This window comes from Castor canadensis, chromosome 15 (genome assembly GCF_047511655.1).
Source record: "Castor canadensis chromosome 15, mCasCan1.hap1v2, whole genome shotgun sequence".
Classification (NCBI taxonomy): domain Eukaryota; kingdom Metazoa; phylum Chordata; class Mammalia; order Rodentia; family Castoridae; genus Castor; species Castor canadensis.
The window spans coordinates 101903713-101916892 of NC_133400.1; the positions used below are offsets into that span (position 1 = coordinate 101903713).

General features: G+C 52.4%; 1 protein-coding gene across 1 annotated transcript in view; it reads right to left on the reverse strand.

The window, feature by feature from the left end:
* The window catches only part of Galnt2 (polypeptide N-acetylgalactosaminyltransferase 2), a 129901-nt gene extending 116764 nt beyond the window's left edge, over nt 1-13137 (reverse strand). Inside the window, exon 1 of the mRNA XM_020168837.2 lies at nt 12950-13137. Within this exon, the coding sequence (XP_020024426.1) occupies nt 12950-13072 (123 nt within the window). The 5' untranslated portion in view covers nt 13073-13137. The remainder of the gene's footprint in view (nt 1-12949) is intronic.
* Between the last annotated feature and the right edge of the window lie 43 nt (nt 13138-13180).

The window sequence follows — 13180 nt, forward strand, 5'->3', positions numbered from 1 at the left end:
TAAGAATGTCAAGTACCCAATTAAAATCCTTCATTTGCTCTCCATGTTCCATGAAGATGAGCAGAGGCTTCACGTTTTTATCCTTAGCTGAAAGTCCTCCATGTCTACCCCAGACATCAACAGCTTATCAACAACTTTATAAACGATCAGCTAAGACACAACATTAAATAACCAGTCAGAGGGAAAGACCCAAGTGGTATGAGTAAAAGACCTCACGTGGCCTGTCCTGCGTCCAGCAGTGCACCCCACCCAGCTAGGCATCCCTGCATTCCTCAGATGTGAGCGGCACACCCATATAGGCACAAGGATCTGAGGCACAGCTGGCCTGTGGCAATTCTGGACAAAAGGATCTTGTCTCCCAACTCCTCATCCCACTGTGTCTAGGAAAATCCAGATTCACCCAGAAACATCCCAACTCTCTAGCTGGCAGCTGCAAGGACCACCTCAAAGACTCAGAGTGCAGATCCCAGTGAGAATGGGCAAAATGACTCAAAACTCCACAGAAGACCCCATCCCCAGCCTGCACCCCAACATCTAAGAGTCTGTGACATCCCCTTACTACAGAAGGCACCCCTTCTTTCAGTTCACATGGCCAGAGTGAGCTGACAGCAAGGCCCGCCATCCTTGAGAGGAGGGCTGAGGCCACTGTAGTTTCCACCACTTGTGTCCATGTGTGGTACAGCTGGTCCCAATCTGTCCAGGCCTGCACTGCCATTACCACAAGGAAGCCAAACCCAGAATGCTGACCACCTCCCCTCCTACACACTCCCTAAGCATATTAACAGCAAAGTTCACTTCAGAAGGACAGACCAGTGCTTTAAGTAGGGATCTTGAATTTTCAAACATTTTCACATACTATAGCCATGAGGGGACTCAAGCAACCTTTAAAGGTCATCTCAGCCCAGTGCCTTGACCCAGCAGCAAGTCTGCTCATGGACAGTTCGGCATGTTTCTTTCTGTCTGTGGCTTCCTGACTGTCTTCTTGACACTGGCTGGCTTTTCAGGCTTTGTCCACTACTCCTATGTATGCAGAGCACTGAGACAAGGCCTCCCTCTTCTGACAGCCAACAGCTGCCACACTCCCTCTTGCAATAAATTACAGAAAACACGGAAAGAGCTGGAGCCAGATTCTCCTCCAGCTCAGCCCTGGGCAAGGGATGAAGAGAGCATCTGGAGTTGGAGGCCTGAAGCCCTGGGGTCTCACGGGCGGGCCAGCTCCAGAGGCCGTGGGAGGAAACAAGCAGCCTAGATACAAGCCAGATACCCCACAGTGACCTCCCCGCTACCTTACTTCCACTAACCCACTAAGCCAACTCCGCTCCACAACGCTCCTGGGAACATCCACTATACTTTGATTCATTAGAGCACCTTAAAATGGAGCTTACACAGATGCTTCCCACCTCACACAGCACCTCAGTTTCTCCCTCCAACAAAACAGGGGCCTTCCCAGATCCAAGGCAGAGCTAGGTGGCCCAAGGGAAGGAGAAAGACAGGACAAAAAGAAAGAAAAAGCTGGCCTCTGGCCAGCCTCCAGGGCCTCTGCACCTGGTTTACACCCCTGTGAGTCTGCTCACAGCAGCTACCATCCTGGGCAGAGGGCTGTGCCAAACCACAGGGCAAAGGAATGAGTGCATGAGCTGCAACAGAGGAGCCACCTGCATTCATCAGCATGGCCTCTGTCAGCTCAGCTCACTGACTCCCATCACCACCTTCCATGAGCAGGAATGGGGGCCAGGTCCCACAGCCACTCAGGAGGGATGGCAGGTCTAACTGACAGCCCCTCCTCACGCCAGGCATCGTCTCCATACACCTACGTTTTTACAGGATTTCCTCCCCGAAATCATCACAAGGTGCCTCCATTAATCTGCAATCTAGTTGTGAGGTGTCTTAATCAGAGGTATCAGAGCAACCACAGGAACAGGAGCTCACGGGCAGAACCAGGCCTTGGGCCCTCACAAGGGGGTTTTGTTGCACCGCCGCAATTATTAATTTGTCTTGGGTTTGTCACTCACCTACAGGTTCAAAAGCAAGCCGGAAATGACTAATGAAACTAAAAGGATGTTTACCAATTAAAAACTTGTGGAAAAGTTTTCAAATAGCACTCTACACTCAGATAATAACAGTTCAATAAGAGTTTTAAAATTAATACAGCCACACAGTTAATAAATATAACATGGTACAATTTTCAGACAAGTTACAAAAGATGAAGGGGTGGGTGCAGTTGGGAAATGGTCTTGGGTACCCAGCACAAGATGGGAAGGAGCCCTTCAGGACCTCAGTGTCAGACAGGGCCTGCTTGGCACTCACTCCAGCTGGTAGGGATGTGGACCCTCTCTGGGTCATTTCCTCACCTGCAGTAGGAGCAACAGTGCAGGAGCCCTGTCATCTCCAGCTCCTTCCAAAACAACCCACTTGTGTGTGAGGAGGTCCTGGCAGTGTGGGGACTCAGAGCTCCCTGGGCCCAATATCCACCTTTAGCATTAAGAGCAGCAGGCACCACTGCTGAGCTCTCCCTTTGTGCACTTTACACATGCCAGTGTGTTCTTCACAGACAGAGATAGGTGAAGAACCACAAGGAAGGCTCAGTGACTTGCTCTAGAGGCCAGGACTATGGTGAAACCAGATTCACACCCACACAGCCTGGTTTGGGACCTGGGCCCAACCCCTGCACTGTGACCTCTCTGCCACATCATACCAGCCTTGGAAAGTCACCTCAGAGCCACCTGTGTCACCAAGAGCTTCTGTGCACAGTGTCCTGACTGCTGGACCACAAGGCCAGGAACTGGAAAAACTGTTGCCATATCAGAGTTGCCTTGGCAACCCTCAGGCACAGGGAACTCCCACAGGCACCAGTACCTCAGTGGCCAGGTGGCACAGCAACCACTGCTAGGAAACTGTGCAGAGTCCCCCACAGGGCCTGATGTCACACTGCACCTGGGTCCTGCACCTGGGATTTTTGCAGGCAGCTCTGTCCCTGCACACACAGCAGTCCTCCTCTGGGGCCACCTCCCCTTTGCATTACCCTAAAACAAGGACCACTGCTTCCAAAAATCATGGCACACTTGGTAATGCTGTCTGTGTCTTCCAACATTGAGGTAAAATAGCACACTATTTTTGGGCTGAGGGGCATAGCCCAAGTGGTAGAGCATCTGCCTAGCAAGCACAAGGCAAACCATAGTCACACACACACACACACACACACACACACACACACACACACACACACACACACACCATGAGCATACCGGTGCTATCTGATCATCAGAGCACCCTCAGGGGCCAGCGCAGGGCAACAATGCCACGTGCTGTCCACACCTATTAGGGAGAAGGGTCTTTGAAATGAACTCCTACTGCAATGATGACAGACCTAAGTCAGACTCATCCAGGATGGGGAACTTACCTATAGCGCCTACACTTCTAAAACCAAAGACCCTGGCTCACATCTTCCTGGGTGAATGCTTGGAGGCCCACATTATTTCTTGATGCAGACCAGTACATGGCCTCTTGTTACCCAAGCACACATGAAGAGCCCTCTGTAGGACCACCCCATCCGAGTCCATAAGGCATTTAGGTGGCCTAGGAAGCCACAGCTACACCCTGTTCTTGATGGCCAGTCTTGGACCTGGAGCTCAAAGTACACAAGAACCCAGATGGCTCCCTCCTGGCTCCCAGAACCCAACCTGCTTCATCAGAGGGCTGGATGAAAGTGAAGCACATGATTACCTGCCTGTCAGCACCATCCAGGCCTAGATCTGCAGCTTTCTGTCTACTGAGGGAAGCCTGCTATTGGTGTCTGATATGTCAGAGACACAACTGGAAAGCCAGGTCTGGCTTTCCCCAGAGCTGAACTCAGGTAGCTGGAGAAACATCACACCTCCAGCCCAGCTTTGCTGCTGCATGACCTGGGGTGCAATACCGTGACCTCCAGTTCTGCCAGGAGGAAACCCCGCCTGACATCATTCCAGGTACTCTGAGAAGTGGGGTAAAGGAGCAATAGCTCTGGAGCCTTCAGACATAGCATCTACAAGCCGATAGAACCTAAAGTTACAAGGAATTACACCTTACAGAAAATGTGTAGCATGTGTCCTTGCCAAAAGTCTCTTTACAAATAGAATGTAACATATGGGGCTTCTGCAAAACATCCTCTTGTGGGAATAAAAAGGAATAATGTATATTTATTCAATGTCTCCCATCCAGCTTCTTAAATCATCCCTGCTTCCTAATGGACAGTTTGTGACTACAGCAAGACTGCCTGAGGGGGCCAGGGGGACCTGGACAGGAAGTGAGAAGGGAATGGTCAGGATCACTGGACATCAAAGCCAGCCCTGGTGGGGAAGGGTCTCTGGGCACTGAGTGGGAAGCTTGGTGTGTGCTCATGTCTACCTTTGACTCACACTCCCTCACCAAAGCGCTCAGCAGAGGGGAATGTGAGGCAGTTAGACAATTGTAACAGGAAAAAACAGCAACCAACAAATGGATGCTTTCCTTCAGGATCTCATGGCACCTCTGAAGCATCTTTGAAAAAACCTTACCAAATACTCCTGAACCATGGAAGACAAAAGAAACCAAACTACTCTGGAACTGTGGAAGAGGCAAGAATCCCTGGGAATGCTCCAGAGTATCAGAAGACATGAGAACCCCGCAGAGTTCCTGAGATCCACAAGAGTCTTTTCTCAAAAGCTGTGGCCTGCTCAGAGACTGAAAGCTCCCTGAAGGACAAGAACGCCTTCTGCCAACCCTGCAGGGTAACCTGGACACAGGAAATGGCCCAAACAGGGTGCCCACTTGTCAGCCACTCTCAGAAACAAGAGCTGCTATTTGTATTGATTCCAGGAGTAGCAGTGGGCAGAGGCCAACATGAACAGTCTAACAGGGACACTGGCTTCCTCTATCAGAGGCACAGGGGCTGCTGCTGGGATCTGTGCGGCTGAGGACAAGGGCACAACTGGCCTGTTCTGAGCTGCCTCTCCAGTTTACCACAGAAACTGTGAAATGTCTCCCAGTGGTATGTGAAGAAACTGTGGGCCATGCCAGGGCCGTGATACATCTTGTCCAGCTCAAACATCTAACTCTGCTGGGCATACATATGTCAATGGCTTAGGAAAAAATTCACACACAGTAATCCCCAAAAACAATTTGTAGGACAGGAACAGAGAGTTTGTTGGATAGCTTGGCAGAACTCCCAAAGCCAAAGGCTGGCTAACTTTCCATAACTAGCAGGCTGTCTTATGGGTCCAGAGTCAATAGCCCTTCATACTTTTATGGGTTTTTCTTGGGAAATGCTGCATCACCAAAGCTCTTGGTGGCACAGTGGATGACTATCTGAGAAGCAGACAAAACATGACTTAGAATGGCTAGACTCTGAAAGTTTTAGGAACATCTTACCCAATATATTCCACTTATGTTTTCCTTTGTATTTATGCACAAGAGTGATATGTGGAAAAATCAATGTCTAATTAAGTCTGAAAGAGCTCTTTCAATAAGTAGAAAATAAAAATGTTAACTGATAAGAAACCATTATGGCTCAGTTCAATGTGCAGCATTTTTTCTTTCCTAGTGGTACATAAAGTAACAGAGTATTTTACAAATAATGGTGTCTCAGTATTGATGAAAAAGGAATACTCCAGAGGGGGAAAACTGATGATGATGAAAAGCTGGAAGGCAGACTGCCAGGGAGCAGGGTGGACAGGGGACAGGCAGGGGAAAGGAGGGGGTCACAGAGCAAAGGCTCAACATCTGGGTCAAGGGAAAGCTCTGGAGGCACAAGAACAAGAAGTGAGACTAGAAGGCATCCTACACCAGGTCAGCCAGCTCAGCACTCAGGGCAGCCTCACAAATTCCCCTGCGCAAGCGTCTACACTCACCCCAATCCTAATAGCAGAGCGCTAAATTTATGGGCAGCTCCACATGTAGGCCTGTAATTTGCACCAGCTCCTCACACTCCCATGGGGTGATTCAACTGGCAAGGAAAACCTTCACCTGAAGCCCGTCCACCAGCCAGTGCAACTCTGCACAGACTGGCCTTCAGGGCAGACAAGAAATCTCAGCACTGTGGAGCCTGAAGGCGCACACCACCTGCTCCTGGCAGCCATGAGAACATTCTGGCACTCTCCCAGAAGCACCTGGCGACCCCTGGCTGACACTGCCTACTCTGGGAACAAAGCTAGCTGTTCTCACCTGGGCACCTGCAGACTCTGCAAGCTCCCACTGACCCAAGTCCCTTAGCACAGTGGACATGAAGCCATAGCTCCATTTCACTTTTCACAAACTATACTGGTCATATAGCCTGGACCAGTCTGCACCACCCAGAACAACCTCTCCAAAGTCAGGTGGCACCAGCAGACTCTGGCCTCTGCTTTCATGCAATCAGTATCAACAAAACCTTCCCCGTACCACCCCATCCCCCCACAGAGATCATAAAGCAGTGGAGACCCTGGGGATGTCCACTGAACACTGATGTGATGTGTGTGGAGAGCACCATACAAAGGTGTGATTCCCTTTCATGGCACCTGACAGTGGACAGCTACCCAGACCAACCTGCATGTCACTGGCCAGCTCTGTGACCTTAGGAGAACCTCTCACCTTCTCTGTGCCTAGATTTTTTTCATCAGCTCAGGAGTCAGGAAAGGAGGCTGTTCCACAACCCATTCTGCCAAGTCAGTCACACCCAGAGCAGCAGGCACCTGCTGTAGCCACCAGCCCTGGGGGGAGGGACATGGCAATCATTCCAACCAGGGAGCACCAAGCAGCCAAGCGACAGGAACAGAAGGCCCAGGACAAGCATGTGCTGGAAACAGTGCCCTCAAGGGCAAACTGAAGGCAACAACCTTAGTCGGGGGACTGGCCCAGCTACTTAGCAAAAGAAACCAAGGAGCACAGAGGCTCCAGGAAGAGGCTGGATGCAGCTATGAGCAGGGACTGCTGCGGAGCAGAGAAAGCCAGGGCCTCACTGCCGGGCCCCACTCCCACCCACCTTCTCAACAGGCCAAGAGACCCCAGCCCACCCCCTCACTGAAGTACCCTCAGTGCCCAGCACCTCTCCCACCCGGGGTTGTTTACTCATTAGTCTGTTGTCTAGACTCCCACTGGAGTGACAGTTCTGTGAGCACAGGGACTTCAGGTCTGTGTGCTGTGTCCCTGGTGATTTCCAAACACAAAGCTGAGTTAGGTACACAGTAGGTCTCAAGAGATACTCTGACAGAATGAGAAGAACAGAGCCTGCATCTCTTGCTCCTGCCAGAGAGGACCTGGAGGCCTGCTGTCTTCAGGACAGAGGATAAGAACATAAATCTAATAGCAACAGGTAAAAATGCAGGAAAAGGCAAGTGCCCGATACTACCATCACAGCACTATTCAGTGTACCTGGCTCCCGGTGCCTACCCCACTTCCCAACGTGGCAACACAGGGCAGGGCACTGCTGAAACAAGGCAGGGGCCTGGGAAGCCCAGGGAGTGACAGCCACACCCCTACCAGCAGACCCTCAGCAGCAGCTGCCTGCACAGCCTAGGTGACTTCTCCACTGGCCAGCTCTGTGACCTTGGGAGAACCTCTCTGTGCCTGGGTTTTTCATCAGCACAATGGGCGAAACAAAGGGTTGTTCTGAGAAGTAAGCAAGTCAGTCATAAAGCCCTTAGAACATCCCAAGTGCCATTAAGGCATTTAGTAGATTTAAAGTTAAAACCCACATGGGTGCTCTTCACAGGGTGGGCCCCAACATCCAGGGCAACAGCCCCCTGAGAACGTCACAGGTGCAGGGAGAAGAAGCAGAAGAGCTCAACAGCTAAGGTCAATTCTACACCCCCACACACTTGGCATCACCTGATTACAAGCTGGGGGCCTCTCGTGGCCAGAGACCATCCAACGCAGAGGCCCCCAGTGACGAATTCTCCAGCCCCAACGTGACTCAGGCTAGCTTTGAGAAACTAGGGCAACCACTGCCCCAAGTACTCTGTCCTTGCCAGAACGCACGTCCCAACTGGGTCTCAGAACCCCAGGACTCTGCCTTCATCCCCAGCCACTCCTCTCTGACACCAGCAGGAAGCCAACCAGGCAGGACCCAGTGGCAGCAGGAGTGGCTAGGGTGATAGCGTCTGCTCTGTGGGGCACTCCCGAGAGGCAGGCATGGATGGTCCCAGGCAGCTACCCTCTGATACTTACAGCCTTCCTGTAAGTGGAAGGCTGGGAAAGCTCTTTAATTACAGGCCCATGAGTGAGACTCCATGTAAGTAAGACAGGCTTTGTTTTTCTCCAGATTCAGCCCAGATGAATCACTGCTATCTACATTTCAGCATGCTAAGAAACCCGATCTGTACAAAATGACACATGCTTCCCAGGCCCACACTACTGGACCTGACTAAGTGCAAAACCACCAGTATTTCACCCCATACTGCAGGAGGAAGAGGGCAGGCAGGAGGAGAGCCCCTCCACCCCACCCCCACCCGCACAGAAACCCAAGAAAGGGGGTGGGGAGACCAGCAGGAAAGGCCGATTAGTGCTCCGGCCTGACTCTTTATACCCTGGAAATGGACATACGGGCTACAAAGGAGAAAGGCGGGAGGCTTTCTTGACAAAGCTGCACATTCCTGGCACCTCCCCACCTGAGTTAATCCTGAAGATCACTCACAGGGCCAGAAGTCAGGGAGTCTTCAACCATAAGAGAGCGAGGTCAAGTTCCACTGGGAGGCAGGAGTCCCCTGGTAAGCTCACCTGCTGTGTTCAAAGCAAATGTTCTGTGATGACAGGGTCCCACCAGGCCCAGCCTGTCCTGGAATCCCCTGAGTCCTGCAGAAGCAGTGAGGGATCCTTCCTACTCAGAGACCACCAGGTCATATCTGAAGCCTGTACAGTGGGATGTGGGTTCCCGGCAACAGCACAGAGTCAAAGACTTCACAACAGAATGCCGTCTCTCAGGTCACAGGCTTGGGCCCTGGTCCCCTTAGACACTAGGGTGACACTTGGCACCTATACCAACTACTGCACACACAACAGGGAAGCAGGTGCAGGAGCCCTCCAGATGGCAAGCATTCACCCCTTAGTTGCTAAATGTGGAAAGGCATGCCAAGGGGAGACAGGTAGCTGGGACCTGTGGGGCCCTGGGGGCTCAAGATAGTGGCCTTATTTAACAACCTATCCAGAAGGATCTCACTGTCAGACCTATGTGACCCAGCTTCCATTTTCAAGATTCACCCCCACCCCCCTCCCGCCCCCCCTTCACAGCACTCCCCGTGAAGGCCGAGCAAAGGAAGAGGGCCTGACACAGGCCCAGGTTTCCTCTCATGGATTCTGCTTAGCTACCAACACACTTCTCAAGTCTTCCCAGAAACACTTAGCCTCCTTCTAGACCTCAGCCAAAGCCTCCGCGTCTGCTCATGGCAGCCTCAGCAACTGCCTCCTTGCCTCTAGATGTAATGGTCAGCAGGGCAGCAGCGCCAACCTCTCTGTGGCTAAAATCTCCCCTAAAAATCTGAGAGCCAGGAGCACAGCACTGAGAAACTACACATACATGTGTCTTTCCCATCCCAGCCTTTCTGCTGACCACCCTTCAAACAACTCTTCCGAAATCCAAAGAAACACCAAGAGTGAGGCTGTGGTCCACAGTGAGCCTGAAGCCTGAGAAACCCTGAGCAGCTTCCAGGGCCTCTCTTCCAGCCCCAACCCACAGTGTGATAGCCGAGTAAGGTGAACAGGCTGGGCTGACCCACTCCAGGGTATCGCAACTTCATTTTCACTTTTGCTAGAGGGCCCAGGGCAGAGTGCATTATTTTTGCCTGTTTATCGGTCACAATCTGTTAGCATTGTGTTTGAGTGCCTGAAGGCAGCCACCAAAGAACCTTATTTTTCTTACAGGGAGGTTTATGTTACACTGCCTCGTAAGACTTGGCTCCGCAATGCTTTCCTCTACGATCCTCCCACCTCCACTGAACTGCCAATGGACCTTCTTTAAATTGCAAACTGATCACAGGTGGCAAGGAAAGTCCTCTTCCCCAACCCACAGGTTCACTCGGGAGCTGCTGACTCTGCGGAAGCCTTGTGTCGTCTCAGACACGCACTTTCCAGTGATTACAACCACCGCTCCTGATGGGGAGAAGGGACCCAGGAAAGAAGGGGAACCCAGAGTTCCCCCCACAACCGAGCTCCCTACTCAGGACCACATATACAGTGCCCCCACTGTGGACCTCATCTCCAAAGCAAGCTGCATCCTGCACCCACTTTCTTAACTGGCAGCTGGCTAACGGGAACCCCGTTGTGATACCACAGCTGGGCAGATAGCTGGCACTGGTGTCCAGAGGACTTTCCAAAAACTGGTCATTGATGGCTTTCTAGGTTCACAAACCCCAAAGGAACCGCTCCAATCTGTCCCAGAGATGCAGATGTTGAATAAAAGGAGCCAATTTCCCAGAACCCAACATGCACTCCAACTTCAGGGGCTTGTGGGGTTTTCTCGTTCCATTTTCCATTGCTCAAACACCTGCACCCCGACCCCAAAGCAAGGGCACAGCACTGTACCAGCTCCTAGGAAGGACAGTGCTTCGGGCCCTGGATTACACCCCAAGGATGGTGGAAGCACAGGCAAGGGGAGTGGCTTAGCCTCTCAGCAGAGCTCACCGTTCTCCTGGGAAACCCTTCCTTTCCACCCCAGACAGCCACCCTTCAGCCAGAGGCAGCTTCATTTCAATAGAAATCCTCTCCTGCAGCAACTGCCAGCATACCAGGGCCCCAGGGAGACTTAACATGATTAAAATTTTAAGGCATTTAAGATGCTCAAAGGAAAGGGATCCTTGAAGTGCAAATCATCAATTTAGGGGGAAAGAGCAAAATATGGGGGTAACCTATTTAAGTGTGGGTGAAAAGTAATTTTAAACAATATTGTACGTAATTTGCTTTAATCCTGAGAATGGACATTGAGACCTAAGGTTTCTGGCAAATTTTCAGCAGTCACTCCTCCTTAGTTTATTAAATCTGCAATCCCAGGTGAGCTGACTTTCTGGGCTTTGCCAAAAGGAGAATAACAGTTCTAAGACGAGTTATTTAACAGGCAGGGCACACAGAAGAGCAGGCTGGGCTGCTGAAGCAGCAGAAATCCTAGCATGGTTCCTCAGACAATCCCAAAGCCTAACACTGAAGCCTGGTGCCCACAAAAACAGTGCAGGAAAAAACTGGCTGCATGTGGAAGTAGAGCCCTGACCTGGGCAAGGAAGAAAAGAAATGTAAGTGCACTTATCTCTGAAAAACTACAGTGTTTAAATTCTGCCTTCCATACACACTCCACTATCTTTTTAGGTCCGTATTTTACAAGCTAAACAAACCACGTTTTCTTTTATCACGAGGATGAACTAAAATGTGGAGAGACTTCTAGTGTAATCCCACGGAAACAATTCAGAGGAGGAAAACAGTTTTCCTATAGATCAGGAATTTAAGACAGCAGAGTTCCATTCTCGAAAGGCCTCTGCTTCCTATTTATATCAGGGTCCACCCCACAAGTTTAATGAGTCTTTACTGCAATTTCAAAAGCTATTGCTTTTCTTCCTCTTCTTCCACTGACAAACCACCAAGCCATTCTGTGAGCTAGGCCACAGAACAGAATCCTGGATCACCAATGTACGTTTAAGTGTTTATTTCCCCGACTTTTCCTGCATGGTCTTTACCAAGTCACAAGGTGAAGGAGTTCTTGAATTCTCCCTTTCCCCCACCATAGCTAAAGATCACACTTGACAGGTGTCTGAAAACCCACCAAGTGTCCACCAGATGAAGCACACAGGTGATGAAGTGTCCCCAGGAAGCTGGCACCACAGGCACCTTCTCAGCACCTGCACTGACCCAAGTGGCCACACCAAGGGGGTTCTCAGTTTGCTTCTCTTTGCTGAATGGCAGCTGGTTTTGCCATGCCTCACCAGCCTCCCAAGCTCAATTCCTCAAAGACTATGCCAGCGGCCAGGAACCAGTCCACTAGGAAGTTTTCAAAGAAGGGAAATGCTTCCACTTGCTGCATGCTCTTGATGCAGGGGCTTCATACAACTCACAGTTCCAAAAGCGGGGCTGAGACACATGGCAGCTCTTCAAGGCAAGCCAGGCCAGGTCAGCACACTCTAAATAAAGGGAACCCATGAAATCCTCCAAGAGCCAAGTAACACACATCCATCTGCTCCCTCCGGCCCTGCGGCTGGGAATGAATGAAAGCAGCAGAGGGAATGGAACCTCACAGGCAGCGAGGCCGTTGACATTTCGGGTCTGACTAGTTAGTCCCCTTTGGCTTGTTCCAGGATCCCACCCGCTTACTCCGACCCGGGTTCACCTCCATTAACTCAGACTTTCCTAGTTTGTGGTGTCATTAAACGTCGCGGTAATAAGGGTTACAGGAGTTGGAAAAAGATAATGCTGCTTTCAAAGCCGATGAGCCAGACACAAACGCACCAGCCCAGACCCGACAACACCGGGACCAGGACCTCGCTGGCCAGCTTCTCCCAGTACCCGGGCCAGCCTAGCAGAGCAAGGTCGCGGGACCGCACAGTAACCCTATGGTCTCATCATGCGATCAGTGGCACCCGTCGTGACACCGCGGGGAAGGACTACACCTGCAAGCGGGGCAGTGGGGCTGGGACCTGCAAATGCAGGAGGCCAGGTCCGGCCAGCGCGGGGGGCCGGGCCCGAGCGCAGAGTGGGGCGCAGGGCTGGGTCTCGGGGGGTGGGGATGGGGGAGCTCTGCTTAGCTGGGCAACGCTCCGGAGGCAAAGCGCGGAGCACCGGGAAGACCCGGGACCCCCCCCCGCGCAGGGAGACCGGACCCGGCCAGCGTCTGCAGCCGCTGGCTCCGAGGGATGGCCAAGAAACTCGAACTCGGGTCCCCGGCGTCCGCCCCCGCCCGCTCGCCCACCCTTCACCCGCTTTGTGCTCCGCACTCCGCCGCAGGACGGCCCGGCGGACCCGGACCGCGCAGGCCTCGCGCACTCACCTTCCTACCGGAGCCGCCCGCGCCCGCGGCCAGCGCGGAGCCGCCCCCCGAGTACATGTAGTAGGCGATGCCCAGCACCCACAGCAGGGCGAAGCACAGCAGCATCCGCGAGCGCCGCCGCATCCTCGCTCTCGGCGCGGCCGCGGAGTGCAGCCAGGTCGGCGCGGCGGGCGGAGCGCGGGACGGGGCGGGCGCAGCGCGGGACGGGGCGGGCGCGGGCGCGGGCGGGGG